Here is a 27208-nt window from a genome sequence, read left to right on the forward strand (position 1 = left end):
AAGTGCAATTCTGGTTCATGGAGCGTGATTACCACCAGCTCTCAAGGGCAAAGAGCCCCTACACAACAGCCATCAGCTGCTACTGCCTCCTGTCTCAGGCATATCACTGGGGGGACTGCTGGTGGCACTACTGTGGATGGGTATGAAGTCAGTTGCTGTCTTCTGCTCTTCTGTTGGGGAGCTCAGGACATAAAAAACAGTTCCACTATATAAACCAGACTACATACACTTTTTTAAAGTATTTCCCTGTGTGTGGATATTACAATCAATTGAAAATGTAGTGTCATGTTAAAGTTTTCTTTTTAAAAGCTTGGAAGCTAAACCTTGTCCACCTATACATTTTACCATCAATAATTTTGAGGGAATTCAAGTATTTTCAGTACTATAGGTTTTCTGTATTCAGTCCATACATGTTTCACTGGCCACAGTGCAGAGGGTATATATTTCTCCTACATCCATGAACCGAATCTGATTTCTGTTATGAATCTTTTTAGCCTGTCCACTTTAGCAGATGGATATATCATCTTATAAGTTTTTACTATATTCCAACCAAGGAGCATCATCTCTCCTGAAAAGACATTAACTACAGATTATATAACTTCTAGAGTTTTCTGGAGGAAAAATTAAAATTGTCCTACAGGTTTGCAAAAAAGATACATGGAAGGCAGTACTAATGCCTTCTTTCTCTTCATGACTCCAATAAGCTCTCTAGGAAAAGATTATAATACAATGCTGCAATGCTGCAATGCTGATTGTGCCAACTGCCTTGAAGGCAGCACGACAGTCTCTTAGCAAACTGATATCCAGGATCAGATTTTTTTTTTTACATCTTAGCTGAAATTCCTTCCATTTTATAATGATTTCATCCCTTTCATTGCCATAAACTATTCGTCTTCTATTTATTCCCCTCTTTCTACCTGGCATTTAGAAAGGTTCATTACAATTACTTTTTCAACCCCATCCTAAATGATCCAGGATATCTTTCAGTATTTGGACTGTTCTTTGTAACTATTATTGCATTCCATGCTTTCGTCTGTTGTTTGGGGTTTTTTTAATTAATTTTTTTTCAGTGCCTCTTCAGAGTTAGAAGACTAATATTTGACGTGCTAATCCGATGTTAGTCTCACTAGATCATGTAAGTAGGAATTGCGGATTTTCTGATTTAAATTTCTTCAGTGGTATTTAAAGAGCACGAACAGATGCTTATGCATTACCTGCATGCATCTATCTCTCTTTCCTATCTCTCCCTCCCACTATCCCCCCGCCATGTGCTATTTTTTTTCATTTCATTTGTAAAACATTATTCTGTTGCATTGACACAAGCATGCTAGTGGAATAACAATCGTTTGTTCCAATATCAAGTCTACTGAAAACATAATTGCCACAAGCTGCCGTAGAAATCCTTTTCCTTAACAGTAATTAACAATGAAATTTGAGTAGATAGGAGAACTGCTGTTATAGAAGGACTGATAGAATAGAAACAGATGTTCATACAGATTGGGGAATGAGAGGCTGAAAAGCTGTGCTGTGGAAAGGGACCTGGGGGTCCTGGTCGATGGCAAGTTGAATATGAGTCAGCAGTGCCCTGGCAGCCAGGAGAGCCAACCGTGTCCTGGGGGGCATCAGGCAAAGCATCACCAGCCGGTCGAGGGAGGGGATTGTCCCGCTCTGCTCTGCACTGGGGTGGCCTCACCTTGAATATTGTGTGCAGTTTGGGGGACGGCAATATAAAAAAGCCATTAGAGAGCGTCCAAAGGAGGACAACAAAGATGATGAAGGGCCTTGAGGGGAAGCTGTATGAGGAGTGGCTGAGGTCACTCGGTGTGTTCAGCCTGGAGAAGAGGAGACGGAGGGGACACCTCATTGCAGTCTACAACTACCTCATGAGGGAAAGAGAGGGGGCAGGCACTGATCTCTTCTCTGTGGTGACCAGTGACAGGAACCAAAGGTAGGGCCTGAAGTTGCATCAGGGCAGGTTTAGGTTGGATATTAGGCAAATATTCTTCCGCCAGAGGGTGGTTGGGACACTGGAAGAGTCTCCCCAGGGCAGTGGTCACAGCACCAAGCGTGACAGAGTTCAAGAAGCATTTGGACAATGTTCTCAGGCACTTGGTGTGACTCTTGAGGATGGTCCTGTGCAGGGCTAAGGGTTGGACTCAATGATCCTTGTGTGTCCCTTCCAACGCAGCATATTTTGTGATTCTGTGACTTCTAGTAACAAACATTAAAGACAGTGAGTCACCAAAAATCTCATTTGAGAGACTGCATACTACAGTGTGTTTGGGGCTTCCCAAACACATTTGCTTTTTCATTACTTGATCTTCTCAGCCAACATCTGACTCCTGGTGAGACTTAGCTATAGAGGTAATTCAGTTAGCTAGTGGAAGACTAGACACAAAAGATCATTCAGAGCCTCATGACACAACAAACAGGAGGAATTATAAAATTATAAGATGCATATCAAGTGGAAGATGTTTGAGAATGATCTTAAAGTAATAACAGCAGCATCAGAATCTGTTGTCTCAGATAAATAGTGAAGTTGTGCATAACATCATGGTGTCTGTAGTCCTGAATAGGGGTGGTATTTCAGAGAGCAGTTGTGAATGACTTCTTTGGTCCTGACACTCTTGTTCATACACAAGGAGTGTGGTATTGCGTTTCCTGGAGAGTTCCACAGAATAGCAGAAAAAGAGCAAAAGATTCACCATTCAGCTCTTGGAAGGAAGCAACAGTAATTACTGTTGAACCTGATTTGGAAACTTAAATTTCAGGGAGAATATGAAGAAAATGAGTTTTCAGGAGATTAATCACAGTCACGGTAGACTTTTACTACAAGATCATGCAAGTAAAAGAAGCATAGGCTCTGAATTCACCAGTGTTATGGTGATTCCCCTCCCACCCTTAATGTCTGAACTGTATACAAAAGGGTTTTCTCTTCGAAAAATGAACATAGGCAAAGATCAAAAGGATAGAGGAAAACTGGCTTTGATATCCTTCCTTTTCAGAAGCCCTGAGAGACACATTCTTCTGAATTCATGTTTGAATTGTCCCAAGTTCATAGACAGCAGATAGGACCTTTCCCTGCAGTGAAGAGGAAACTTTCCTGTTTGTATCTGTCACCCAACTATCAAACAATGACAAAATTTACATGGAAAAATGATGAAATCTAGTCTTATATGTGTGAGATAACATTCCTGTCTTGGCAGTAGCTGATTAGAGTTGGTATAACTCATGGAACAAGAATGCAAATTTGGATTCTCTTAGATACACAGAGTAATAAGAAAATAAGCAATAAGCTTGCTACACACTGGAGCTAGAATTTGGTGTTCGCTCCTCAAGTAAAAATCATGTCTCTATTCTGAAGATACAGGCCAAATACTGTTTTAGTATTGGTAGTGTTTCCAATTGCAAGTAAAAGAAAAGTATGACAATAAATTCAAAATTTTCACCTTCCTCTAAATTCCTCTTTTATGACTTGACCAACAGCCCTTTGATGATCAGCGGATTAAATGAGAATACTCAGTAAGAGGCAAATGACATTCCAAAACCACATTGGAACAGGGAGGTCATGCCACAGTTAGATGCAGCTGAAATTTTGATATTGCTCATGTCTTAAATTAGAAACACTCCCAGCTCCATTTTTTAAAGCCAAGGAACTTCATGCATTTCAGGCAGCTCTCCATTTATCAAGGGTACTGTGTCAGCACTGCTTTGTTCTTTTTTTTTTCCCCTAGCATTTTTAAAGAGTAAATCTTACCTTTTTGCAACAACACATGGTGCCATGTACCCTGGCAATAACACTATTTTTACATAAAACAATGTGGTCCCCTTAGAAGGATTACCCACTAAAATTCTCTATATGCATTTTAAAATTCTCATATGCTTTTCTATTTTCATATGTCTGATGCAAAATTCATTTTTACTTTGTCTATGACCTAATGACTGCATATTGCAGCTAGAAGAGCCAAAATGAACGCTAAGAATTAAAATGTCTACACCTGGGAGAAGTAGAGAATTATTTCATGATTCCTCTAGCGTCCCCAGAAATTCCTCAGTTAAAGCACTAAGGCTGATGGCAGTTGGAGCAGTTTCAGAACTGCATTTTGCCCTTGAATCAACATCACAGTCATAGATTAGAAGGTATAAAAGCCATACTGTTCTACTCTTCAGGAACTTTTGTTGTTGTATTTTTGTTACAATAGGGAATTAGGTAAGGAATTAGATATCAGAACCCTGAGAGAGTTGTGTACAGTTTATGTGTACCATACTTGAGTAATTTCTCCTTAGAAATGCAGTTAGCTCCTAAAACTAAATCGAGAAAGCCACCATGGCTGGCAGTCATGTGAACTTGGAAGGCCCTTGAGCCAGACTGTTCCCTCTGGCTCTAAGTCACACTTAAGAACAACCTGCTATCAGTGCTAGGAGCTGGCTAAGTGGCATTGATTTTTGTACAGACAAAAAATTCACATCTTGATCATCAAGTGTAGTGGTGTTGGCAAAAGGAGTTTTACTGATTATACATAATGATCAGTATGTCATGCAGATGAAGTGATGAGATGGTGGAAGAAACAGATCCTGTCAGCTTCCACCAATCTTCAGAAACTTTGAGAACAACTAAGCAGTACTGCAGGAGATGCACTTGATGTTGACACTGAAATTTGTAGAGCAGCAGAAAAAAGTGCCAAGGTGTTTAGGTATGATTGTTGCTGCTGAACAGAGTCAACCACAGCACCAAATTGTAGATGTAGTCTCTCATAACATGTTGAAAAAGAGCACCTGTAAGCAAAAATCTGTGTGCACAGTTGCACATATTCCACTCCGTAGAATGGTATAACAAATGCTAAGGATGTAGGTGTTATGCCATAGAGGACTAATAAAATGATAAGCACTGGAATTCAGAAGATCCCTGTGATTGTTTCCAGTCTGTAATGGAACCGTTTTCACTCCTGCATCTCACAGGACCATAGGATTGGTCTCACAAGAGCATAGTGAAGAACTCTAGAATTACAGTGTGTTACACCTTGAGCCAAAGTCATTTGGCCGTTGGTACGTGTGCATTTTTACAGGCCTCTAAAGTGAACACACTTCACGTTTAGTGGCTACTGGTAAAAAATTCCCGAACACCACGTTTTCATACTTACTTTTGTTTAAACCAGACTATTCCCTTAGGTAAAGTATCTTTATACAGTAGTAGTTTAGGGAAGCAGTTTTAAAAATATAGAACAAAAAATATAAGGAAGGAAATTTTAGAGCGATTTCAAAAGTTGCAGATGACTAATGTTGCTATATTTCAGTCTTAACAGGACTCTTGGTTTTGATGCACTTAACCAGGTAGACAGGGGTTCTAAAGTGAAAGTTGGAGAAGCTGTGTGTCTTCAACTTTGGTAATACAACATATTCCACATGCTAAAATCAGTAGTTGAACACAACACGGGATTAAATCAGTCCATTGTAATCATTTAATTTTTCCACTTCTGATTTTTTGCAAGTTTCACAGTACTGTCCTCCATTGTGGTTATTTTTTAAAGAAGAAAGTCCTAGGAATACTCTGGTAATTGATCAAAAATAGCAGCTATAGAAATAGAAGGAAATTAAATGTGTAGGCTTTATGGTTATACCAACAAGAAGTTTCAAGTAAAAAAAAAAACATATACAGAATAAAAAAACTTATTACAAGGTTAGGAACAGCTGGATGGTGTTTCATTTTTCCCCCCCAGCATTTAACATGGGATGTCTATGTGTCTTACCTGAAAGTATGTGTCTTCTCTTGAAGTCCCTGTACCATCCTTGTTTTGATGCCTTTTAATATTCTGTCAAACAAAATTATTAACTCTAGTTTATCATCCTCCTGTCCTTTCTTCAAAAAAAAAATTTTTCAAAAAGAGGATACTAAGAACTTCAATTTGGATCATAACATAAAAAGTATGGAAGGTGAATTGCAGAGGACTAGCTAATTGATTCCAAAATTTGACTTCAGTTATTGAAACCTTAACTCTGTTCTGCTAAAATGATATGGGCAGAGAGGTAGATAGATTAACAGATTTTAACACCAGTTGGTGTCTCTTGTGATCATTCCACTTTTTGTATCACAGCCACAAAATTGCATTCCATGTTTCAGGGGCTGGGCTGTAGCTGAATTAGAATATCTCTTATAAGGAAATTTAAGAAACTAATCTGAAATACTGCAGTTTTAAAATGCCCAGGGATAGAGGAGAATCCATCATGCCTGTTTAAACTCCATACAGTAGACTATATTAACAGTTTATCTGCTCAAACCTGTGTAAATTTCAAACTTGAGGATAGGCTGAGGGAAGGAAAGAACAAATTAATTAGTTATAAAAGTTTAGTGGTAATCCACAGTAGATAGTTCAAACTTAATTAGACTGCTTTTTTGATCTAATCTGCAATTACGACACTGTAGGCTTTCCTTTTTGAGTAGCGTGTTTGTTATCCAAGTTTGAGAAATAAGTTTTCTTATGAACTGAAATCATTGTTAGTTGGGTGCTTTGTTTAATACATCTTCCATTAACTCTTTCAGTTATGTCAAAAAAAATTGCAAAGCCATGATGTTATTTCAAAGGGAATCTTAATTTTCATTTGGCTTGAGAAGAAAGGCAGTAGCTATCCATTACACTATCAGTTGCTCAGTAATGACAGTAAGATATATCTGAAGGGAAATGTATTTTTATATATCACATTTCTTGTGTGTAACGAGCTAACATGAAAAAAGGAGCTTAGCAGCATAAAACACCCAGTGCAAACCTGTGTCTGTGGCACTTGTAGCAAATGCTACTTCAGTCTCTAAATTGAAGCATCATTCTGAATGTCGTTTTGTTTCAGAGTACAGCAGCTTACAGAAAAGCCCGAAACCCCAGATCTGTTGCACACAGATCATACTTGTACTTAAATTAGTCACGCCTGCCTGACTGATTTGTGTGTTTGTATGGTTACTAGCAAAGCAGCAGCAACATGACAGTAGAAGCGCAAGCTGGATCCTAGCACAGCTTGCTCACCAAGAGGGTCATTACCCAGTTTAAAAAGACAGGGGCAAAGTTTTCCCTTAATTATACCTCTGTAACTCCAATGAGCGTAACAGTCTGCAAATGGTTTTAATTGGGAGCCAGAAGAACTGTCCGTTGTGGGAACTTCCTGTTATATTAACTGTAGAATCTTTATAACTGAGTACTCCAGGGAAATAACCTTGCATGATTATTAGGCTCTTGACTGAATCAGCAAGACAGTCAGGCAAAAAAAAAATCTTAAGGCACAAGTTCTAGAATAAAATTCCATGATTTCTAGTTTTTATGAACGTTTCTTTAAAAGATATGGAACTGGGGCAGTACCAGTTTGCTCTCTTTTAAAAACATAATGTGAAGTCTTCCAAGTTAATATATCAGCTGTGGAAGTTTCAATATTGACAGCCTTTGAAACCAGGTCTGCTGCTGTCTACAGAAAACATTATTTATTACTCTCCATTCTCAAGAGTTCTCACTGCCATGATTTCTACAGCCGAGCCCACAGCAATGCGAAAGCTCTCCTTTCTACCTGTTTTTTTTCACAGTTCCCAAGGTGAGAAATATAAATGATGGTCCACAACCCCAAAATAATCAAATAGATTACGAAATAAAACAACCTTCATTCTCACCTCCCAGTACTGTTTGAATTTCAAATAACAATTAACAGAACTAGTAAAGCATTATATGAATATTCTAGGCACAAGTCGTCACTGCTGTTAATATACTTTGTTAAAGGGACATCAGTGCATAGTTAAAGTATGCTTGCCAAGATCCTTTTTGAGCTCAAAGATCAGTAAGTTATATTTGTAACTTGATTTTTCTTCCTTTTCGAACTATTTTTCCCTGCAAAATCATACTATTCTGAGGTTAAATATCCTCCTGGTATTTTTGCTTTCCTATACAAGGCAATCTGGCCAGTCTTTGATAAACTGACTCAATAAATATAAAAATATAAATGGATCACAAATGTATAGTAAAGAGATAGCAGTGAATTATTAACTAATGTTGTTATAAATAGCCAAGTTTTGCAGTCACAATACTCATTTTCCCTGGTTACTGAATCCTATTTGTACAGATATAACTGTAAATCTTTTAAAAAATTAAAAATACTTCACTAGAAGTTTGATATAATATTGTTGCCAAAAGCTAAGTTGACCTCAGTATAATACCTGCCTCAGCACTTTCCCTACCTTCATTGACAAAATTGCCCTCTGCTCTTGGCAATGACATATACAGGCAGAGAAGTGTGAACAGCCCGGACTTCATAAAAGCTTTAGTCAAAAAGAAAAAAAAGTAAAACCCACTAATGAAGGCAAAACCACCAGGAATCATCCTTACTTGCCTGATGTGCCTTTGGGCAACCCAGGGTAACAGTCCTGAGCAACTCCCCATGGCTTTTAGTTTTAAAGCCAAAAGTTACAAATCTGAAAAAAGTGAAACTGTTATTTAAGTGGAAATGGAAATAAGTTGTAACATACTCTGATAAGCCAAAGAAGTCTAATTCATTCACAAACATCAAGGAATCAGGAAAGCTCAATTATCTTTTCTCTAGAAATATCCAGGGAAACCAGCTTTTTGCAAAGAAGCAGAAGCAAATATGTTATTCTGCTACAGGTGTTTTTCAAAAGTGCAACTGGCAATTAGGTATTAAGAAATATCTTGAATAAGGAAGAATTTCCTACATAGAAATAAGAGACAATAATTATTTGCCTCTACAAAAATAACAACTTTCTTATAAGACTTTTTTATTGTACTGTTTTTGTGGCTCTTTTTTGCAGGTGTTGCTGCTTTGGATTCCAGCATTTCTGGGAAGATTGGTTTGCGAGCAGTCGTATATTATCTCTGCACTACTGTCATTGCTGTAATATTAGGTACTCCGTGATTCTGTAACTTTTAAAATCATCAGCATTGCCTAATTACAAATGTACATCACTGTGACATTACTAATTTACCAAGACAGGATGGGGAGAGGAGACAGAGAATCATACCAGGCAACTTAACATTACCTGTGGCCAGATACAGAGAGAAGTTAGTCCTGCTGTTCATGATTGGGCTGTGTTCATACCCAATATGAAGCCACAGGCAATTTTACCATATATTTCAGCTCAGGGAAGATTAGGAGCTGTCTGCTGAGATAAACAGTGACCAGCAGTGGGAAAGCTGAGTGAACATCAAAGGCCAACCTCAACGACAAAGTGAATTTCCTCAATAGAAAAGTGCTAGATTGTTCCTGATTCTCACATGCAAGAATATATAATGTGTCACACCTGAATTACATAAAATACTGCTTCCTTTGTCATCTCATCTCCTTCCTTAAAGGGTTTTGCCCACTCTGTCACTATCAGGCTACACTCTTAACTCTCTGAATTCCCCATCACCTCTTGCAGGAAGTTCATTCCCTACAAACAACCTTGAAATGTTCCATATTTGCTTAAAGAAGCATCTTCAGTCAGCCTTCTTAGATAAGAAACAAAATAAAATTGTCTATCTTGTATGCCTGGGAAATTTCTGTGAATACAGAATAGGGAGGAAAATTAATAAAGACTAACATTATCATGTATCTAACTTTGAAGTTGTCCCAAATCTTAGTGGTGTGTTAAACCAGACACTCTCCAAAGGTTCCTGCTATTCTAAGCTGTTCCGTGCTGTTATGGCATTACTTATTTCATAATGCAGAGCTACACAAATGCAGTCCTGCTTTTATTCACAGCTGTCATTAGAAAGACCTGTTCCTGGCTGGTTAAAGGGTCATCCAAATTCCTCTTTGTCCCTTCACTGAGACTTAGTAGTTTTATTTGCTTTAGGTTTGTATGGCTTTTATTGGGGGGGGGGGGGGGCAAGAAGAGAAAAAATGTTATACCTTTGGAAAAGCCTAGTATTTCATATTATAAAAAAAATGCCTAAAATGAAGCCACTAAAGTAAATAAAAAAATTGTTATTAATTTCAGTATTTACAAGGTCAAATCTAGTATTTCTTAACCCACAATTTTTTTTTCTTTTTCTGAAGCCCTTCTCTTACATAACTTTATTGATAACTAACTTTACCAAAACATCCTGTGACTTTGGGGTCACAGGACAATGCACTTGTGTTCATATCTGAAAGCTAGTAACAAGAAGAGCTACATAAGGGGCAAGCAATTAAAAATATTCACTATGCAAAAGTTGAAGAGTAGTACTCTTCAACTGAAGAGTACTTAACTTCAACTCTTCGTCTCAAGCCCAGCTAAAGTAATTTGCCCTCTTGGTGAATAGTAGTGATTTAGTACCATACATACAAAACCAAAGCTGAAGTGCCCAAGTCCAGTGGCAAGTCTGCAAGTAGCTCCAGTATTGGGGGATCTCACACATTTACTGACACCACCTTACCTGCATGAGCACCCAGGGAAAGCATTTGTTAAGTTGAGCTCACGAAGAATTTGGCTACACAGGATACACTGAAGAAGAATGCACCAATGCCTCTGCTTGCACTCTTGCTTCTCCTTTGCAGGAATTGTCTTAGTTGTGACCATTAAACCTGGAGTGACTCAGAGAGCAAGTGAAATCGACAGGGTGGGCAGTACCCCAGAAGTCAGTACTGTTGATGCCATGCTCGATCTGATCAGGTGAGGCTTTAATTTTTAGTTCCCATATTCCTTTTGCAGAAGTCCAAGCAAGCACAAATAAAGTTGGGATATGTAATACAATAAGACGCTTTCTAATGTTGTTTGGATGAATAAGAGGAGAATAACTTGTATTGCAACAAGTTAGATATTTAAAAGTTAGATATTAAAAAGTTAGATATTGAAAGCAGCTTGTTTAACACCACAGATTTTATTTAATAAGCCAATGGTGAAAAATCCCTCCTTCACAGCAATTGATATGCAAGATTTATCTACTGTGAAGAAAAGATCCATAAAGGATTGAATGGTGGATTGCTAACTGGCAGCTTCTGTGTCATCCAGCATAGACAACCACCTGAAATTGTAGTGCTGTATTCCCCTCCTCAAGGCAGGATGCAGAGTAACAGATGCAGTATGTAAAGGGTTCTAAGGGTTCCACCATCAACAAGTTTGCTGCATCACCAGTATCTAAGGCAACCTTATAAAGAGTCTTTCCCTATCAGCATCCTGGAAAATTATGGATACTTTGAAGTGGTTAGAAGGAGGAAACCCATAGAAAAGTCTGCAGAAGATGTGTGCAGATTTTCAGAGCTAATGTGTTTAAGGAATTAGAAGAAAAATTCACAAAAAGGGCTGCATTTCCAGTAGTGGCTAGGTAGTTCCCTTAATAATGTTTCTGTGTTTTTTCTTTCTCCAGCTGCAATGAGTCTCTGTTCTGTGTCACTATTCCTGCCCACCATTTTCTTTTTGTAGAATTTTTACTTAATCTGTCATGTAAGAATCAACTAGCACATATCTAAAATTGGATTTCTTAGCATTTTTTTATTTTAGGAAATATGAATGGCATTTGCAGATGCAACTCCAGATAGCCACTATCCTATATAATATCAAATGTCTGATGTCATTTGGGGCAACTCTGCCCCAACCTAGGTTAAGATAAACTTCTTTGAAAATAATTCAATTTCTCTGAGGTTTGTATATGGGATAGTTGGCAGTTGTCAATCCCAAAGCCCCATGTCCAGTAATTCACAGCTCTTCCCAGCTTCTGTCCCCTCCTGCCTACGAATGACCACAATGACAGCTTCTTGGATAGCTCATCTCATTCCTCATGGTCACTCGCCCAAGAATCGATGAGAGGAACTGTGTAATCATCTTTATTATAAAACCTAATGCAGCCAGTCTGTTACCAGTAACTTCCACATGAACATTTCCACACATATTCATAGGGCTGATGTAGTTCTATGCACAAAAAGTCTTCCTATAGCAAAAAGTGGTGCGAATTGTAATTAGCAGTAGTTTGGGGGTTTACTATAGTTTACAACTCAACTTCCCGCAAACAAGTTTAAGACTGTAATTAGGAGTTAGAGATCTGAAATTCTGTTTTAAAGGAATTAATTTTCTTACATATTTACATTCATCAGATTTAAGATTCAAATCCAGACAGTCTTGTAAAGATAAAGGAAAACCCCAGGCTTGTACAAACTGCTCTTGCTTTTGAATAGATTTTACTTTAAGAATTTGAGAACTAAAAGTGGAAGTTTGTGAACATTCTGTGAGGTAGATGAAAACTTGTGCTTCAGTGTATAAAATGGCTTTTTCTGCACTGGACTGGATATTCACTAACTATGTAATTAATGCTTCTTTTTTTTTTGCAATCATTTGAATCAGAAATTGGCTGTTGGAAAGGAGGCATACAAATGGGTTGCACTAAATTTCCTAATTTTTCAGTGTGTGAAAATGGTTCTGGACCCTGAAATAACACAATGGAATCTTCCATTAGCCAAGATTAATTTCTGAATTCAAAACTACAATAGAACACACCAAATATCTGATTCTTCCAGCACAGCCTTTATAAGAAGTTTTTTTCTTTTCTGCCTATATCTGACAAATCCTATAGAAATGGTGTGTCCTGTACTCCTCATGCAAGTGATGGAGATGATGTAGCAGAAAAAAAATACATTGGGTTTAGTATACCAATAGAAATACCAAATACTGGAAAATAAGCCCAAAAATTCAACAGTAGGAAAATGGTCAACTGATCATTGGGACTCTTAAATCCTTTATTTCTTTGGACTCTATATCTGATGATGCCAAATATACTGCTTTCTCATTAAAGGAAATGTGATCTGCTTTTTAAGCAGGAACTTTTGTCATTTTGTTTATACAAACAACTTTTTCTTAGTATGCTATAATGTTGAAATTCTTCTATGCTTTCTAACAGGAATATGTTCCCAGAGAACCTTGTTCAGGCCTGTTTTCAACAGGTAAGTTTGAACATTCCTCTTTAATTTTCATTGTTAACTACAAATTATTCTTTTACGTCCCAAAAAAAAAAATCTACGTAAGGCAAGACTATTTCTGGAAAGTCCAGGAGTATCTTAATCTCCTATAGAAAGGTGAGGTTTTAAGGCATCTTGGTTTCATTTCCATTATGATAAACACTCAGTTACCAGCTATTAAGTCCTTAATATTGTGTTGCAAAAAGACACTGTTCAGGAGCTGGATGCAGAAAGTGTATAAGACAGGATTTTTCCTTTGGGGACAAGATTTAGAAAAAAGCTCTTATGAGGATCTGTTTCCTTGTTCTCAAGGTCCCTCAGTGTCTGATGAAGTCTGCATAATTTAGCCCTCACCCTGATATGTCTCACATCTAATGTCCATTGCTAGACTAAATAATCCACATAAAGGAAAAGGCAAAGTCTGTTTGAGACATCTTTCAGGAAAAGTGAGAGTTGCAAGATGAAAGAGGAAACTCTTGTCCATATATTAGGTTTCTTTCAGTCACCTTTACCTGTAAATATATCAACTCCTTTTTCTGTGATGCTCTTGACTTTCCTTCTGTTTTTCCCAGCAGCTGCCTACCAGTTTATCTAAAGCTTGTATGTAAGGTAGTTAACCTTTCCCAGGAAGTGATGTCTGATGTGCTGCTGTGCATGACTCAGTGTATTTCCCCTTTATAAAACTTCTCCATGTAGTATTTCTCATGTATTAATTACTGTCACCCAACAGTAAGGGGACAGACAGGTTCTTTTAGGGATCCTTGGCAGAATGATGGTGGTACTAAATCATAGTTACTGTTAAAGTTTTATTTTCATAACAGGATATTAGTATAGCACAGAATTTATAATCAGAATAGCACAGGATTTCTATGAGCAGAATCAGTGTAGTCCGATTTTATTATAGTACCACTTAGCTTATTTTCTAATCACTGGACCCTCTGCAGATTTGGCCAGATCTTAATACTTGGTTTGCTGTATCAACATAACAACCATAATGGAGACTTGAAAAACTTATAAAATAATATGGATTGGTCACTCAGTCCCCAGAGGAATCAGACAATGGTGGAAGCATCCCTGACCACCAGGTCTCACTGTCCAGCAGCAGCTCTGGTCCAAGTTACCCCTTAGGACTTGTACCTGCTTAGTTTTATGAACAGTGCTCTTGGTGCTGTTACTTCTCCATGTTCTGTGACTTGGGTCATCACCACCACTTGTCTGGCTGTGTGCCTGGAACCTTTAAGGCCAATAAGGAGAGGAGTGGTCAGCATAGTGCCCAGGAATCTGGAGGCCAGTGGGGAGAGGAAGAATAAGTCTATCTGTTTTATCTACTTGGTGCTTGAACTTTGAGGACCTGATAATGAGGGGAAAGGGAACAACTGTGTGACCCATTCTGCCACAAAGGATAGCTGTTTGCCTTGCATAATGGCATTAGTTATGCTGACCACAGTATATGGGGGGGGGGGGGCTCGGCTCGTTGTATCTGGTGTGTCTGCTCCACAGGTGGGGTGACTGTCAGCAATTCTCTCCAGACTGTCTCAGCAAAAAGTCTCCTTGCCATTGTCAGGAGCTCTATCTCATGCCCCACAAGACTGCAGCAGCTCCATGCAGAATTCATAACATATCTGTGAATCTCTTGTTGAATCTATAGCTTCTGAGTTACAGAACCCTAATGGCTCAAGTGAATTGGGAAATAACATCTTTGAATATGTTTGCTACCTTCCAGTCAGATTGTTTCATTTTTACTGGGCAGAGGCTATGCCTTTGTCTATTCTTCAGTTTTCTCATGTTTCTAAATAAGTTCTTCTGGTTTTTTTTAAAAACTTTTCCAGTATAAAACCAAACGTGAAAAAGTTAAAGCTACAGTTGCTGTGGATAAAAACAGCTCCACATTTCCTGGTGAACCTGTTACAACTGCTACGACAGCAGAGGCTTCAGAGGTGCGACCTTTATCATTTTATTCCTTCACATTATATGAAGTGGGGAGAAGGAACACAGACTACATTTGATTTAGTTCATGCCCGTTAGTGATGAAGAAAAGGCAGGAAATGGCACATAGAGGATTTTACAAGAGCACAAAAGTTAATAAGTAAGTGCTAGAGATCATTGTAAGGATCTTCCAGTAAGTTTAAGAGCATCAGAGGAGTTCATGGGTAATTAAGCAATCCAAAGATAATAGATGAAGATTGATTAAATTTATATGCTTATGAATTTTCATTTTGCTGAGAAATTAAAACAGTCACTGTAGAAAGACTAGGTGTATATCAGCACAGCATGATCGAGCAGCAGTGACATAGTTGTAAGCACAAAAGAAGAAAAGGAGTCAAAAACCATAAATTTTTTAATGGAAAGCAAGACAATATAAGTCATTTGTTAATTAAAAGTTTGTTACTCAGAAAAAAGAATGTGGACAGACAAAAGTGAAGAAGTTTATCAAGCCTCTCATTAGAGGTGTGGAAGGCTTGTGGGTGTTGACAGTTTATAAAGCCTAGACTTACACTGGAGGAGAGGGAGAAAGGAATTCAATAGAATGTGAACACAGAACTACAAACATTACCAAATCAATATACATTTTATTATACTCCTTCCAAATTTCATCTTGTTCCAAAATTCATGAAGAGACATGAATTAAATCCTGAAGCAGGATGTAGTGAAGAATTGCTCCCTTTCCTTCGTATGTTGATACTGCATAAGCTCAGAGGAATGCATGAATACTTACCTATTCATCCCATTCTGCTCTAAATTATGGAATTTCACTGGTGTCCTAGTTGTTACTCAGTGGTCAACTTATCTTAAATCCAGACACAAACCCTTGAGTTGCTCAGAAATAACCACAAGGATTCTACATCTGTGTTTTTTTCTTCACAGTGAGGAGTAAATCGAGTGTAGGGGAGTAAATCTTGATGCATGACTGTGCATACCTTGCTATCATTCATGTCAGAAGTCTATAGAAAGGACCCCATCCCAACTTCTGTGTATTCTGTAACACCAAGTTATACAGTTACTTATTAGACTATGCATAGTTACATTTATTCTGATTTTCTAATCTTTTTTTTCATCACCTCTGTTGTAGTCTTGCTGCAAGTGAATAAAGTCAGTTGTATAAGAGAATATAAAAAAAAAATCTGCAGTTGTGTAATATAAATTAAGGGGTGCTTTACTCCCTGCTAGGATTTGATCAGATCCTTGCATGGCTGTAAAATACAAAGTGTTCAAGTTCAGTTTAGTTCTAACTTCATCCCTGAACTTGCCCACTTGGCACTTTAAAAAAGGGAATAGAGTGATTGGGAAGAGCTCCATATCTTTAGAAAAATCTAAGTGTGTTTTCATTTTAGAAAATCTTTAAAGTAAATTCACTGTTTTCAGATGGTACTTTTTTTCTCTTTATTCTAATCTGTAGAACAAAACCCAAGAATACAAAATCGTGGGCATGTATTCCAATGGCATCAATGCACTGGGGTTGATTGTCTTTTGTCTTGTTTTTGGAATGGTTATTGGGAAAATGGGAGAGAAAGGACAAGTGCTGTTGGATTTCTTCAATGCACTGAATGAAGCTACAATGAGAATAGTTCAGATAATTATGTGGTAAGTCCAAGGTTATACTGGCATTTTCTAACAACTTCTTTAAGTGGATTTTGTCATTGAAAAGGTGGGACCAGACTCGGACTTCATATCTGCTTTTGTATAGTGCTTTGCAGCAAACAACTTTCAAAGAATGGTTGGTAAAAAGTTTCCTTTCTACAGAATTTATTCTTTTGAAGAAACTGGAGACAGAGCTCTCACTTACTATATACTAAAGAAACAGTCCCATTGATGTACAAGAAACCTGAGGTTTTCAGACACTCTTGCTAGAGGTTTATATAAAACCAGTTCAACTGCAGTGGAGGACTTTGAGGACTACTTTGAGGACTGTAGAATCATAATCACCCATATGCCCTTGTCAGTCTTGAATATTTTTCCCTGACAGTGATTATGTTCACAGGATCCCTTTAGAAATACGAATTAATATACAAGCTACATCACAGGGCAAAATCCAGAATGGTATGCAAAATACAACTTAGCATCATTTACCTCCTGCTAACAGGTTTTGTGAGACAACATTCTAATAATATTCTCAGACAGGAAAAACAATTTAAAAATGTAGCAACTCACCTGATAATGTTTGGTTGGACTTCACAGCTATTCACAGAGCTCTTGTCCATGCAGATCACAATTACAGTATCAGTACTATAAGCATACATAATCCTTTCAAGAGTTTGACCTTGTATGTGGAATGCCTTGTCCCGTTTACTACAGTACTCTGCTCATTTTGTGAAACTCCACGTTTCACACGAACAGTAGCTTATCAGATCTGCCCCTTCCATGGATTGTCCTTACATCTCAGCCCACTCTGATGCCTGTAAAACAGTAAACCTGTCCAGTGTTTATCTTGCTGCCTTAAAGAAAGGTAGATTAATTTCTGCAGTTGGGCCTGTGCTATGCAGCTAGTTCAGTCCCCAGCTGAGTTAAAACTCCATGAAGTAGGCTGTCTCACTCGGCAGAAAATTACCAATAGTGAGACCTGAGAGTTAGCACATGTCCTCTAGGATCTTACTCATAAACTGACTATTTATTTCCTTGCTTGTGCATGAAACTGTGGCTACAGGCTCCCCATGTTTCTACAGATTTGGGAGCTCTTGTTTGAAATAAGGTAGAGTTTGATGCTGGAAGTGTGAGGAATTAGTTCTGCTTTCATCACATTCAAGGCTTAGAGGAACTAAGTGTCCCTGCTTTCTACAGGGATAAGGTATGATTTTGTTTGTGAGATGGCACGCATACATTTTATAAATTTATAACTGATATTTTAAAATGGATACACTTTATATATTTACAAATTTATAAATTAATTTATACTAGTCAAAGCTCTGAAGTAGTAACTTGTCTCTGTGACAGCCTGGTCTCTGGGACCAGAAGGAACACAGTGGAGCTGCTGCTAACATAATTCCTGATTTTTGACTTGAATTTTCTGTAGGCAGTAGCCTATGCAGCTTTTCATGTCTGTAAGGCGTGGCCTTGTGTAAGTTTACTGGCAGATGGGGACCCCTCCATCAGGCAACACACTGATGAGCATACTATCTCATCAAGCTAACATCACTCTGTTTGGTGCAGGTGACACAGATACAGCCCCCCGTGCTGGAGGACAGCTCCTTTAAGTACAGGAGACCTTTCCCATCTGTGTGATTCCAGAATACACAGATATAGGTCTCAGCCCTGCATACTTCCACCTCCAAGGAAGTTTATGTCTATACATAAATATATGCTGCCATGGGGTATATGCCCATGCCCCATCCCAACTTCTGTGTATTCTGTAACACCAGGTTATACAGTTAATTATTAGACTATGCATAGAGTTACATTCATTCTGATTTTCTAATCTTTTTTTATCACCTCTGTTGTAGTCTTGCTGCAAGTGAATAAAGTCAGTTGTATAACAGAATGTAAAGAAAAAAAATCTGCAGTTGTGTAATAGAATATCAAAACACATTTTCCATCTGTTTTAAGAAGGTATAGTGGGAGAGAAATTATTTCATGGTGAGCATGCAGTATTTCCGAAAATGCTTTTTTGATTGCCTTATTTTTACTTTCTAGGTATATGCCAATTGGTATCGTGTTTTTAATTGCTGGGAAGATAGTAGAAGTTGAGGACTGGGAAATCTTTCGTAAATTGGGTCTTTATATGGCTACAGTAATAAGTGGGTATGTAATTTCTTAAAGATGAAATTGTATGTGTTCAGTTTTTAGCACTCAGTTGATTACCACTTAGTTATCCATAACACCTACTCTTCTAGGTCAGAGACAAAAATTCTTATCGGTGAAAATTATGTGAGGATGTGTGAGGATGAATTGAATGCATGTTTAGCTGAATGTATGTTTTGTTTTAAAGAGTCACTGCCTTGCATTCTAAAGAAAAAAACCAAAACCCAAACACAAATAATTTTCTTGTATTCATTGTTTCATCTTCTTAGCTTGGTGCTGAAACAAATAATATTGTATTTTGGAGAGTAGTAAGGCTTCTGTTAGATACTAGAAGAAGCTGGAAAAGAGTGGGGTTATGAATTATGGCTTATCAGGGGTTGCCAGCCTATCAAACATAAAGAAATATCTGGATTATGTTGCAACCTCCATGGGACTTTTGGGCCCTAGGTGTACCACCATAGGCCCAGCTCTCCCTGCCAAATCCAAATGCATGGTAAATACAGTGCACAGTAAATGATGCCAAAGAGGAGACTGGTCCCTTCCCTTCCCAGTGCAGAGCAGGCTGCTGACATCAAAAGAAGTCCTGGGAATTGCACTGTTTGCTAATTACTCCTTCAAGGCAAAGTTAGATGGTGAAGCTGCAAAAGGACGAGTTGCAATGTGAGTAACATATTCTTTTTCTAAACCCTTGGCTATGTAGAATAGTCTGAGTGGAGGAGATTACACCTGCACAACATGGAGCCTTGAAGGAGTAGAGCCTTAGAACAACTTAACTGCTCCAAATGATACTGGTTATAATATAGGTCATTTTATGTCTCTGACAACTTTCCTACAAAGGAGCCTTGTGGTAGATAAATGGATATTACAGGCCCAGTAAGTTAAATGCATTTAAATTTCTATTTCCAATTCAGTGAACCATACCTTCTAGGCTGTCTTGGTTCATTGCTTTAGCATCCACTCCTATAATTCCTTCAGTATGCTAAGGATTTATATGTGTTTTGTCTAGATGCTAGATCCAAAGTTGTTCAAGAGCTTCTTTATGCATATGCATAAAGAAGAGCCACGTTATGCATATGCATGTTATTCTTCAAAAGTCATTCACATGCTTTATGACAACCAAGAAGAGAGAAGGTGTGGTGGTTTGAAAAACCTTTTCTCTGAGGTAGTAATGGTTTGCCCCACTGATAATACTGAACCAATCAATAGTCCACGTGCGCCCTACGGAAATTACATACCCATAGAAACCATGGGTGCTGTTTAAGGTGTTTTGGAGAGCAGCACATTCTCTGCAAAACTGACCATCAGGGAGAGCATGTTGTAATCAGATCACAGGAGCAGATATGACAACATACAGACAAGGCTATAGGCTGCAGGGGAAAGGTGCTTTTTCTATGTTTTCCAGCTTGCAAGAATACCCTTCTTCTCACCTCTCAGCAAACAGGAGAAATGTTGCTTGTCATTTTGGTTTCTTAGATGGCGCCATTCCCACTATCTTTTTGGTTTACATTCTTATTTGTTTGACCTTGCCCATTTGCAGTGTGTTCTGTTCATCAGCATCTTCTGTAACTGTTAATTGTTGTCCCTTTAAACTTGATCCTAAGAATTACAGGTTGTCTTAAATATTTCTTGTATTCCCTATCAAGAAAGTTGTGCAAGAGCATGAAGACTGATGTTTCTTATCCTCCTCTTCCTTTCCTTTAGCCTTCATATCCAGCTCATCTTTAATCTCACCTTCTTCTCAACTTCATTATTCATGACCTTTCACATTTTCAACCCTACCAGCTCTCATCCACCACTATTTGTAGCACATCTCAGTCTTATGTCTCACTCAGGTCACCGTGAGGGAACAGACTTTTCCCGGTGCCTTTGGTCCAGTTTGCCAGTAAATATCTTAAGCCTCTTAAGTTTAATGGTTGCAGTGTCAAGATGAGGGTATGTTAGCAGGTACAGCAGAGGAAAGTCAAAGTAGGAAGCATAATGTAAGTGCCAGAGGAAACTCAGCCTGAAGTGGAAAAAAACAAAAGGAAGCTGCAGCAAGCAGACTTTCTTTGCCCATGCCTTTGTCTCTTCTGAAAGCAGCAAGGCAGCTGCATCCTTGGATGCTGTAGGGAATGGCAGCTTGGGATTCTGAGTGACAAAGTTCTTTCTATCTTAAAACTGAAAGCTGTTAGAATTTCTATTTTCAGTTACTGATTATGATTTTTGGTCTAAAAATTTCTGCTACTTGCTGTGAATTGCATTTTATGCATGAAAATAAATGTTACTTCAAATTTGTTTTATGAAAATCAGTGGTGGCAAAGCAGATATGCACAAATACTTTATTTTGAAAATGCCATGTTCATGTTACCACTAAAAATATGAGGATCTAAATTTTTCAAAATAAGTAAGTCACTATGCTTTTAGACTAAGACATACTTGAAATGTTTACCCTCATCAACACCAAATGGCACCCATACCACTTTATATTTTTTCTACATATTCTGCAGAATTCAGTTTGTTCTCAGGCGCCATTGTATAAATTGTTAGGTTTCTTTCTAGAGTTACTTGCAATACATGTTTCATGCTGTTATTTACATTCCACTAAATAAATCATATCTTCACATAAGAATGAAAACTTTAATGCCTGTTGCTTTTAAAAAGGTGATTTTCCCAAAGAAAAAAATACATAGATTTTGTGGGTGATTTTTGGTGCTGTTGTGGATTTCTGTACTGTGACTACTTCTCTCTTAATTGTCTGGTTTTGGCAGAACAAATAGTACCATGATTTATCGCTATCTTTGTCAGCTGCTCTGAAATCATAAAACATTATTACAACACAGTAATGTGCACATGAACATATTGTGAGGACGGAATAAAAATCCCAAGGTCATATGACAACAGTTCTGCAGTTTATGTTTCCATGCTATAATTTCTTTTCTCAAGAAGCTGATGTTGCTATAATTACTTTCAGCCTTCAAACACAGGGAAAATTTCACAGACTCTTCACATGTATTTCATTTCAAATGTACTTCCATAAGTCTGTTTGCCTCTAATCTTAATGCCCACAAGCTCTGCATGCATATGCCTATGGAATTACTGCACAGTGTTCAAAATTAATGCTCAATTTAAAGGATGAATTTGTCCCTGAAAGCTACACAAATATCCAAGCAAATGCTCCTGAGCAGCTAAAGTCAAGAGAGGAAGTGAGTCAACACACTTAATTTTAAAAATTTATAGTTTCAAAGGATAATATTTCGGTATCTTTCAATATTAAAGATGATGAGACTACATATATGTCGTTTGTAATATCACTACATTTTAATTATAGACCTTACACGGTTTTCCTCAGAGTAGGTGTGGATTTTTCTATAGGTTTGTGATTGAAGTTTCTGCAGAAGGATGTAGATTTCAGCTGTCCCTGACTGGAAAGCATATTTACATTTAATTCCAAAACATGTTCTCTAATAAGAGCAGATAAACTTAGAACAATAATTTGGTTTGGTTTTTTGATTTGTCTCTGGTCTGCATTGTAAGGATTTGGCAGAAGAGTGGAGTGTTTTGGTGTTATTTTAAATCACCCTCTGCACTTCAGTTTAAGTATAACATTATTAGTTTAGGCTTCTCATTTTCATCAGTTTAAAATTATTTCTAATAAATCACTTAATTCTTGTTCTGCTTAGGAAAGAGAGACAAATCATATATGATCTCTCTCTCCCTTCCAAAAGGAAGTGTAGAACAGCATTAGTTTACTTTTTATTAACAATTATTTATTAACAATATTATTTATTTTTTCTAAATTTTGCATATAGATGTCACTGAAGTCACTTTAGTGTTTCATAAGTGTTCTTGAGGACAGAACTAGATACCTATTATCACCATCTTAGTAAAGCGAGACAGAGATGGATCCATTTGTTTAACTAGTCCATTTTATTTTGCAGACTTGCAATCCATTCTGGTATAATTCTGCCACTGATCTACTTAATAATAGTAAGGAAAAATCCTTTTCGTTTTGCGATGGGGATGGCTCAGGCACTTCTGACAGCCCTCATGATTTCTTCCAGGTAAACAAAAGAAACATCTTTTCTGTAATGTTCCTAGTAGTAATTGCATTGTTTGTGCTCTGACTTTATTGCTAATTTGTTAAAAGTCCTGGTATCAGCTCAACAGTTCACAGTGCCCTGGAGGTTGAAATATTGCTTTTATCATCATTTCTGTGGTACCCATAGGGACATTATAGATTGTGCTGGCCTTATACCAAATGAGGGTCTGCCTCTCCCAGAAGGAGGCCATTCAGCTCATTAGTCACAAACTTGATAGAGTTGAAGCCATTGCACAGTCTCTGTGACTACATATGCCAGGGCAGTTGTACCCTGTGATTTTGAGAATAACCAAGACTTTGTTATTTCTTCCAATAACTAGAAGATATAGCAAACGTTGCCTTGCTTTTCCAAGGTGCAGCCTTTCTTCCTGCCTTAGATGTCCATATGAGTCTTACAGCAGGTCATGCTCTGAGAAAAAGGAAGGACAAGGGAAATGGTGTGGGTTTGCCTGCGCTTACTTTATGTATTTCATTATGTGCCAGTTCAGCAACTTTGCCTGTCACCTTCCGCTGTGCAGAAGAAAAAAACTCGATTGATAAAAGAATCACCAGATTTGTTCTTCCAGTTGGAGCTACCATCAACATGGATGGCACAGCTCTTTATGAAGCAGTAGCAGCCGTATTTATCGCACAACTGAATGACTTAGCACTGGATATTGGCAAAATAGTTACCATTAGGTAAGACTAAAGCCATTACATGCTTTTTGTGGGCAGTGAGGATTTTTGTGAATTACAGTAACTTTGGATACTCCACAGGAAAGTTTAGACTATCACTGACAGCACAGGAAATAACAAGCATTCTCACTTCTTGTTCTGAGGCCTTGCCAGTGTAACCTGATGAGGAGATGGGTTGGCCAGGGCATGCAGCTGGTATACAATTGTATTGCTGGCAATTTGTTCCGGAAATTGCCATTTTTCTTCCTTGCAAACACTTGCAAACCCAGCTCAGCCTCTACCTCTGATCTGTCCAGTTTCCTTGTTAGATGTGTGTTGCCTGTTACTTTGCAGTGTAACCATAATGGTATCTGTACATGACTTGTCCCATAAGCTTGACACTAGACTTTGAGTAGATACAATTCAAGAGGAAACTGGAACATTTTGGCCTTCTTTCTTGCAGTGAAGTAAGCTCATTTGTGTCAGGAAATAGAGTTTCTGTGAGCAATATGTATTCTAAATGCCTTTTCTGGGCTTAATTTGGGATTTAGTGTCACAGCTACGGCAGCCAGCATCGGGGCTGCAGGTGTCCCCCAAGCTGGACTTGTCACCATGGTGATTGTACTGAGCGCCGTTGGCCTGCCCGCCGAGGATGTTACTCTGATCATTGCAGTTGACTGGCTTCTGTAAGTTTATGGCACTTGATATTTAATTAGTTTTTCTTCTTCTTTTTTTTTTTTTTTTTTAATGTTTACATGAGTTGCCTGGGAATATGTGAGTCTGAGAAAGAAAGCAACAAAATCATTTAGGACTGTTGCAGAAAATGGACAAAGATTATTCTTATGGTCAAGCTTGTTCAGAGTTGAATGCAGTAGTGGCTTTAATTGTGAGAGAAGCCCTACTGCATGGGATGGCAGTGAATAACCTCACATTCAGAGGTGTTATCAACCTTAAAGTAGCAGCCACATAAATCACGAGCATAATGCAAACTTGACAGTACCAAAGAGTGCCTCTGAAGTGTCAGCAGCCACCACATTATGCTAAATTCAGACACCATTAATAAAAATCAAATGTAGCCACAAGTATAACATCTTAGTTGATTTCAACAAAGCACATAAAATCCATACTGGTGAAGAGGTAGTGGAGGACAACATGAACTAAGCAAAGCTGGCCCTGGACTCCACATAGCGGGCATGCGCATGGTGGGCTATACGTGGGGCTGTGCTGCTGCCACTACTTAGGTAGGGCTGTTGTTCACTAAGAGCACTGGCCCAGCACCTTGATCAACGGACACATATAAACTCAGAAGGCTTTCCTTATGCCTGATCCCAGCTGTCTCAGAGGACTGCAAAACCCCTCAGTCCCATTTGGCTGCTCTTTCTGGAGAGAAGCCTTTTCACTAGAAATCTTTTCTGTTCGAGTTACGCTGAGGTTTTTCTCTGCTAGTTTTGCAAAAGCCCAAAGAATCACAGAATGTATTCTGGAGTTCAGAAGGACATAGACACTCAGTTTTGTGCCATGATTCACAGCATGACAGGATTCACAAGTTAAGGAGTATAATTTTACTATGTAATACAGCTTTTTTGCCTCCTAAACTGTGTGATCTTTAGTGCTCAGACCAAGGTCTTGTTCATCTGCAGTAACTCAGCATGGATGATATTTCATTGGTATCAATCCAGAGATCTTAATTGTTTCATAATCTTTGCATTTCTTCTTTGGCTCATATTTACACTCATATTTACACTCCTTGTTCCTCCTCCACCCTTTCCAATAATTTTCTTGAAGGATTTCTGGCAGCAACCTATGTATTTCACAGATCTATTTAATTTATTTGATTATATAACCCAATTTTGCAAGTAGAGAGAAATGCCAGTCTCCAGAAAATCAGGGCTGTTGGATGGATCCAAGAATCAATTTAATTTATGCATAAGCATAATTGCTCCAAAACAAGCAGCTCCAGCCACAAGTACATTCTCCCAGTCATCTGTCTACAACGGGCTCTAATAGCTTTGTTTGCTGTATTCCTGGTAGACATTTAACTTTGTTAAGGATAGTGCAGATTAGTACAAACCACTGGCTTAGAGCAGTTATCTAAAGAGTCTAAGAACAGAACAAATGTATATTGGTTCTTTTCCCAAAGTACTTTTCCAGCCTTCTGCAGATTGCATCTCACAGAGTTCCTGAGTTAAGAGGTGTTTTTTGTCGTCTTCTTCCCTGAATGCCTCACTGTTTTGGGACCCTTGTTTCCATAATTCCTGTGGAATTCCAAATCCTAATAAAGTGTTGTGCAGAGACATATTCTACATCCTAATAATTTTATTTGAAGCCCTCTATTTCTTTTGTGGGAGTGAGAGAGAGAAAGAGAACAGTAATTCCCATTTTCTCATAGCAATCATAATTTTATGATCTTGCCTCCACTTTCAAAGTCCACAGTTTATGTGATTCTTAGGCTCAGTATGAATCATGGAAGCTACCTGTTCCACCACGAAGCATACAAATAATTCAAGATGTTTCTGGTTGGAACTGGGGCATTTTTCAGACTAAGGTTTCTTGCTGCGTAAAGCAAATTAAAGATTAATTTTTTGTACCAGGGATCATTGCTAGTGCATTTTGCACCTCAGGGGATGGAATGCACATCGTGATGCCACGTAGATTATTAACACTTTCGCCTTTTGTACTTACTGCCTAAAATGTATTATTTTGCAAACTATTGATAGTAGTGGCTCATTAACAATCCAGCAGTTAATTATGAACTTACCTAAGTTTTATTGCATAGGCTTGAGGAGTTCTTCCACATGTTAAATGAAGAATAGAAAAATTAATTGATTACAAGTATTATAATAGATGAGCTTCCAGTTCTGTTGATTTGTCTCACTTGTCAGACTGATTCTACCAGAATTTTTCTTTACCTCTCTCCCTTTCCCCACCACATATTTTTATTCCACATGGAAAGAAATGTGGGAATTTTTTTAGCTCTGGAGTTCAGCAGTTCTAGAAGAAGAATATATATGAGACGTGCCAATTCACTTCACTGTTGTTTTGGCAATGTTTTCCAAAATATTATGAATATGTCAACCTCAACATCTCTGCATAGACAGAGAAACCTGTTCTGCCACAGAGCCTTTGCACTGTTGTGTAGCTGAAAAGAAAAACAGGGAAGAATGGCCTTCCACTGTCCATACTTCCACACCGATTTTCAAACTTTGTTATATTGCAAGGGGTTTGTTGCTCCTCTGCCAAGTAGTGGCAGATTTTTAAGGCCTGCAAGTGACATTTCTGTTTGGAGAAAAATCAACAGTGCAGAATTATCATATTCCTTTAAGTGACTTGTTTAACACTTTCGCCTTTTGTACTTATTGCTTAACTTTTGCAAACTATTTGCTAGTAGTGGCAAACTTCAGCCCTTTAACAATGATAAGCTAGCAGAAGATAGCCTTTCCTCTTTCCAGGGTTTGGGTCAGAATACTGAAGATGCTGGGCTGGGTGCTCATGTGGCTGAAGACATGGCTGTTAGAATCACAAAAGGCACAATGTAGACTCTTCCTTCTGCTGCACCCCACAGTCTCTCATCACAAAGGAAAACAAAGGCCCTGTGTAGCATACTTCAGGGCCTGAGAGGTGATCCTTGCAACATTTTGTAAGGGTGTGCCACAGCAATGGAATTCTGCTCTAGACAGACAAGTGATATGACTTGCATTTTTGCATGACCTATACGCAATAACTTGTCATGAAAGTGACTCCAGGCTTCTTCAAATACATGTGGGCAAAATTCTGTTTCTTGTTCTACAAGACTTTTTTCTTTTAATTGAAGAATTACCCCAAATCTGCACTGGGAGGGAAACAGTGCTG

At 38.1% G+C, this 27208-nt stretch overlaps 1 protein-coding gene across 2 annotated transcripts in view; it reads left to right on the top strand.

Annotated features, from left to right (window-relative positions):
- Positions 1–27208, top strand: part of SLC1A1 (solute carrier family 1 member 1) — a 97087-nt gene that overhangs the window by 67648 nt on the left and 2231 nt on the right. For both annotated transcript variants that reach the window (XM_064642411.1, XM_064642410.1), the window contains exons 3-11: positions 8795–8887; positions 10504–10618; positions 12837–12879; positions 14724–14831; positions 16292–16476; positions 18520–18627; positions 22545–22667; positions 23189–23383; positions 23911–24045. In XM_064642411.1, the coding sequence (XP_064498481.1) occupies positions 8795–8887; positions 10504–10618; positions 12837–12879; positions 14724–14831; positions 16292–16476; positions 18520–18627; positions 22545–22667; positions 23189–23383; positions 23911–24045 (1105 nt within the window). The remainder of the gene's footprint in view (positions 1–8794; positions 8888–10503; positions 10619–12836; positions 12880–14723; positions 14832–16291; positions 16477–18519; positions 18628–22544; positions 22668–23188; positions 23384–23910; positions 24046–27208) is intronic.

This window comes from Pseudopipra pipra, chromosome Z, assembly GCF_036250125.1.
Source record: "Pseudopipra pipra isolate bDixPip1 chromosome Z, bDixPip1.hap1, whole genome shotgun sequence".
NCBI lineage: Eukaryota > Metazoa > Chordata > Aves > Passeriformes > Pipridae > Pseudopipra > Pseudopipra pipra.